The sequence below is a fragment of the Chrysoperla carnea genome, chromosome 5 (genome assembly GCF_905475395.1).
Source record: "Chrysoperla carnea chromosome 5, inChrCarn1.1, whole genome shotgun sequence".
NCBI lineage: Eukaryota > Metazoa > Arthropoda > Insecta > Neuroptera > Chrysopidae > Chrysoperla > Chrysoperla carnea.
The window spans coordinates 56723248-56729399 of NC_058341.1; the positions used below are offsets into that span (position 1 = coordinate 56723248).

General features: G+C 32.0%; 1 protein-coding gene across 1 annotated transcript; it reads right to left on the reverse strand.

The window, feature by feature from the left end:
• Positions 1-604: 604 nt before the first annotated feature.
• LOC123299930 (proto-oncogene tyrosine-protein kinase receptor Ret) lies at positions 605-4845 on the reverse strand. Its single transcript, XM_044882352.1, has 8 exons — positions 4712-4845; positions 4064-4389; positions 3781-3999; positions 2844-3226; positions 2480-2784; positions 1603-2420; positions 1314-1495; positions 605-1249 (listed from the first exon to the last, which is right to left on the reverse strand). Exons 1-8 carry the CDS (start codon positions 4808-4810, stop codon positions 825-827), a joined length of 2757 nt encoding a protein of 918 aa, XP_044738287.1. The 5' UTR covers positions 4811-4845; the 3' UTR covers positions 605-824.
• Between the last annotated feature and the right edge of the window lie 1307 nt (positions 4846-6152).

The window sequence follows — 6152 nt, forward strand, 5'->3', positions numbered from 1 at the left end:
TTTTGGAGTGAATTACTTTAATTTTCGAAATTGGACGCCAAAAATCCCTGTGGGTACTTTCATAGTAGCAGAGACACATGTGCACTTGGGAAATTATAGGTCCATGAGACGTAAGGTATTGCTATCTAAATAAAAAATTTTCCTAACAAATAATCTTTTTAAACTAATTACATTTTTTTGTATACTTGTACTCAAAATTTAAAAAAAATACTTCAGCCATAAATTTTGGTAAAATTAAATAAAAAATTAAAGCTTTCATTTACACAGTCAACAATGTTTTATATAAGTTAACAGCTTTCCACTGTAATAAGTAATGGTTTAGTTTATTTCATATAAAGTAAAATTATGTTTAATTTATTTGAAACAAACTATATAAGAATATATTCTTTAAAAATATGTTTTATAAATATTTGGTATATATTACAACTTTCTTTGGAAGAAATCTATTCTTAAAAACTGAAATCATGAAGATTGTGTATAGGCAATCCACAATGAATATTTAGATCTTAATGTCTATAAAACAAATAAATTTAAAATATTTTTATATTTTTTAGATGCAGAATCTGCAAAATATGGACGTTTTTAGAGTCAATTTTGTGGATTAGATTATTAGGGAGTAAACCACTTATATTTAGCATACAATCGGTTAAATCACGCATCGAAAACATTTTAGCTTCTTGAATATAAAACAAAACAGCTTCATGGCCTTCTTATAGACACTTACGTTTTGACTACACAGTCTTGTAATAAAATTTGCCTAACTTTAAAAAACAAACATAAAATTTTAAGGAACTGAATTTTATCTAAAAATAACGATAAAAATTTTAAACTTGGGTAATTTTTTGTTGTGATGGTAAATTATCATAGCTTTGTGTTCGTAGCAATGGTTTTTCTTCGACATTTTGATTGGTCACTGTGGCGTTCATATCAATATAAGATAAATGTATTTTATTATCATTGGTTGATACTAAATTCGTTAAAGGTAATCGATTGTTATTATTATTATTTGGATTTTTTGGAATTTCATAATGACTCATTCCAATTTGATTATTTTCATTTTGATAATCATTTGCATTTTTAATTGTAGGTGATGTAGTTTGACTTACTGCCCATATTGGCAGCTTCTCAACTTCACCACATTTTGGTAATATACTTTTCGCTTCATTTAAATTCACTATAAAAGGATCCTTCGATTTTGGTGAAATACAATCGTTGCCATATTTCGGAATGTTTAATTGTTTGGATTCACCTGAAAACAATATAATAAACCGTTATTTTTGGTATTCAATAGAATTAGTAATCTTCGGAATTACCTGATGTTGGATTCGATGTATCACTTAAAGTAGAAAAATACGCCTTATTTTGTACAGTATGCAAATTTAAGTTCAAGTACTCAACGCCATCTTCTAACATTGTTTCAAATTTCTCGGTTAAAGATCGAAAAGAGGGCCGTTCTACTGGATCAATTTCCCAACATTTTTGCATCACTGTATATCTGAAAACAAAGTCGTTCAACTTTTTATTTTAGGAAACCAATCTTAATATCACTAAGAAGGAGTATCAAAAATAATGTGTTCAAAAATTTTAAATTATGAGACTTACAATTGTAGGGAACAATTTGGGGGTTTCTCCATTCGATATCCAGACCGTAACAATGTAAATAAATTTTCCACGGCTACTCCAGGGTATGGTGAACCACCTAATGTAACTAATTCCCATAACAATATTCCAAAACTCCAAACATCTGATCGATTTGTGTATACATGATCAGCTAATGATTCGGGTGCCATCCACTTGATTGGTACTCTACCTTTGCTACGTTTTAGATACGCATTATCCTCATAAACGTCACGTGTCAGACCAAAATCAGATATTTTACAAATTTTTCCAGTTGCAACGAGAACATTTCGTGCTGCTAAATCACGGTGTACTAATTTTTTATCACCCAAATATGCCATACCTTTACTGATTTGCCAGGCGAAGGATAAAATATCTTTAGCAGTCACTGTAAATACTTCTTCTTCGGCAGACGGTTGAGAAGGGACTAAATTGTATTCGTGACATTTTAGGTTAATGTTTTCAACCTCTAAATGACGACTCTTCCGTAAATAATTTCGTAACGATCCGAATTCTGCGTATTCAATTATTAAGTATGCAGGACCTCCGGGTAACATTGACACACCCAATAATCGAATTACATTTGGATGTGAAACCTCTTTTAACAGCTCGTACTCAGAGATTAAATCATCTAATTCACTTCCTTGGGCATTTTCTTTAAGAGTTTTTACCGCCACTGTGGTGTATCCTATACCTCCAGCAATTTCTTTGGCACGAGCTTTCAACACTCGTCCAAATTCACCTTCCCCCAAAATTTGTTCAATTTGTAAATTTTGGCGTGGAAACTCCCATTTTGGATCCGGCTAAAAATTTAACAATTCGTAAAATATGGGCCAAGAAAATCGACGAAAGGGTTACTCACTGTATATTTTTTACTTATTGAAACATTCATTGTAAAATTAAATTCTAGACCATTTCCAGGCATGGATCCAGGAGTTAGAGATGTGTTATTCGTGGTGGATGTTGTTTGATGAACGTAATCCCCGCCATTGCTACTATAACCATGAGATAATGCTGTAACACTACTGATGTATTTATGTTCACGGATACCCATATTTCGCCAAGCTCGAAGTCGACAAACTAGAATTCCGACTACTATTGTTATTAAAGTCACACCCAAACCAATGCCAGCCAAACATAATGGTCCACATTTATGCGTAGATTGAGCTACAAACCAAAATATATTATTAAATTCAACCAAAACGTTCCGATATAAGAAATTGTACCTTTATGAATATTCAAATCTAAAAATTCTTTTCTGGCTTCGTCATTTAAATCAGTTTGGAGGCCAACATCTTTCACTTTCTTGTGCTTACCATTCGTCGCTACAGGATTTACACAAACACATTTTGTTGTTTCATCACAAGTACATACCCCAATTCCTAATTGAATTCCTTGCTTATTGGCGTTAAGATCACCAAACATAACTTCCTTCGTACAATCTTGAGGGCAGATACCATAATGTAGCTGTTCTAAGTCATCACAAATGGAATCGGGACATGTTGTTATATCTGGAGTACATGTTTGGTAATCTTCGGTTTGGTACCCTTTTGATTGTGTGCCATTCCCACGCCAGGTACAACGAGTTCCACGATGGGCGATTTTATCACTAAAATTTAATAGTTATCATATGAGTTTTGACAGCGAAATTGTTGAATGCCAGAAAAATAAATCATTTTCTTTTATTTTTGTAGGTTTATAAAATTGCAAGGACATAATGAAAACTCACATGCGAATATGGTATAAGATAGATGTACGAAAATCAAGGCATTTTTTAATAAAATGCTTGATTTTTTTTTATGAAGTTGGACTAAGTCAAATTCAATTCTGAAAATTTTAGGGGCAGGGGGTGTTGCCCGATTATTTAAATAAATAAATGAATTCAAAAGTAGGCATATTTAACATTGGTTTTATGGGAAAACGGTAAATGGATATGTTTTCTCAGATTTCTTCAAAACTAGTTAAAGTTAAAACCATAATAAATGATTAAAAAAAAAAATCGTTGTGCCCGGCTAATTAAGGATGTATGAGCACGGTAGTGGGGACACAAATTAAAAAAAATATACAATTTCAATTTTGTTGGTGAATTATCATCAACGGCGCTTCATATGGTGTAGACGGCCTACCAGAAGGTAAAGTTTTAGCACGAATCAAAACACTTACATATGTCTCAGAGTGTTGTATCCGCCAGTTGCTACTCCGCATGCGTCGTGGCATTTTTTAATGGTATCAAATTGTGCGCACATTACCCACTTGGAGACATCGTTATCCAAATCCGCACAGGATATGTTTAATTCATCCACAATTGTAATTCGTAATAAATCAGTTCCACGTGCTGCATGATTTTTGGAATCGTTTTTAAATGACCATTCAATGATTAAACTACAAAAATGAATAATGAATATCACCAAAAAAGTTTTTTCAACTGAAATATCAAAGTTCTTACTCAACATTTGACAATGATGGCTTCTTTAAAATATTATTATTTTGTACGTAAACTATGCCATGCCTGGACGTAATATTAAATGCAGGAGTTCTGCTTTTACTTAAAACCCAGCTTGAATCATTTTTGATTCGAAATTTATATAAATTTATATTTTGTATTGTATGACTGGGCTGTGCCACACGTGCGAATGGGGCTGCTGTACGTAAAATTTTTGTTTCAATGAATGGATACATTTCACCATGCGTTGCTTTTGTTGTGTGCTCAAATAATTCACTAGGACGTTGATTTTTCATATCACATAATTTGATTTCTATGGTGACTACAATCTACAAAAATATCATCATTAAAGTTGACTTGCACTGTAATTTATCCCTATACATATATTATAAATGTGAAAGTAAGGTTGTTTGTTTGTTTGTTACGCTTTCACGCAAGAACTATTGAATGGATTTGAATGAAACATGGCAATAATATAGCTCATACATCAGAAAAACACATGAGCTATAAATTATAAAGGTATATTTAAAAAAAAATTATATTTATTGTTTTGACATTTCACAAAACAGGATGAAAAGATACAATTTATAGTGAAGCTGCACTTAAAAGCTTGTATTATGTATTTCTTCAGCATTGTTAGTGTATACTTACCGAACGATTTCCATACATTTGTCCTAAGTTCGTATCTGTAATTTTTAATTGTGTAACGTAAGGTAGTTTTTTAAACGTGAAATCTTTACGAAAATACATTTCACAAAAGTAGCCAGTTTTTTTTTGGACATGGTTTTCAAATTTTTTACAGGAAACATTCAATACATTTTCATAGTCTTGTAAAATTTTTGTTTCGTAGTTATTCACATCATACGTGTCTCCATCGTCGAAGAGCAACTCTGATGGCAAATTTAACTTTTCATTCTGAAAATACAGACAATTACATTTACATTTTGAAAAAACAAAGCAATATTTTTGACACTTTTTTGATTGAGCAAAACATTGTATTTACCTTTCGAACTTTTGAATTGCTCAGACAAGCTTTCATAACTGGCGTTACTTGCGATATTAAAGGATTGTCATCTTCATCTAGAACTTCCACATGAATCGTTTTTGCTGTGGAATGTTCATAATTTTTTGCTGAATTATTAACATAACAGTTAATTGTAGCGGGAAAGTTTGCTGGATGTTTTGAATTAGCGATATCGCGATCTAGTGAAACGTTTGTTAATAAGTACCATGTTTTGGAAAACTGTTGCTGTTCAAGTTTAATTTTCATTTTTCCTAGAAAGAAATTAATAATATTAGGAATACAATCGTTAATTTATTGGAATAATCGTTAATTTATTAATATAATGCTAAGTTTTCGTTTCCAAGTTTCCAAAGTGAAGGAATAATTTTTTATTGAACGTTTACAGTTATAAATTCATTGGATTTTAAATTTAACGGGAGAACATAGCAATTCCCTCAATAATATCTCTCGGCCGTCTCAGTAATTGCATTCTGACGACCGCACATTCTAAGAGTTAGAAAGGACCCCAGACTACTTTATATGGAGAATGGCTTTCGGTCAAATGTTGCCAGAATTTCGGAAAATACTCAACATGCAACACACATCTCGCCATCGTGCCGTTTTCGAGATATTCCATGTCAAAGTTTCCGATTTTTATTGAATTTTAAGAAGTGCTATAAGGGAAATTTCTAGAATAGCCCTGAAATTTTTGATTTTCATGGATCTTCCGATTTTGAATTATGCCATCGAATGTGTGTGATTGCGTTTGAAGAACAAGGTAATCTTTTTTCCATTTCTTTATTACCTATGAAATTCAATGAAAATTGGGAGCTTGGACATGGAATATCTCGAAAAACACTCGTTTTCGAGACCTGCTACCTATGCAAAGAAGAGTATCTCCCAAATTTTACCAAAAGCCATATATAATGGCCTGAGGTTTATCCTTTCTTATTTTGGGAATGTTTGCTTGTGAGCGACGTTTATTTCGCCCAAAGGCTATCCAAATGTAATTTATATTTTGTCTTCCTAAATGAATCTTTGTAGGAAACGAAAATACAGTGTCATTGAGGACTTGTTGATAATCATTGT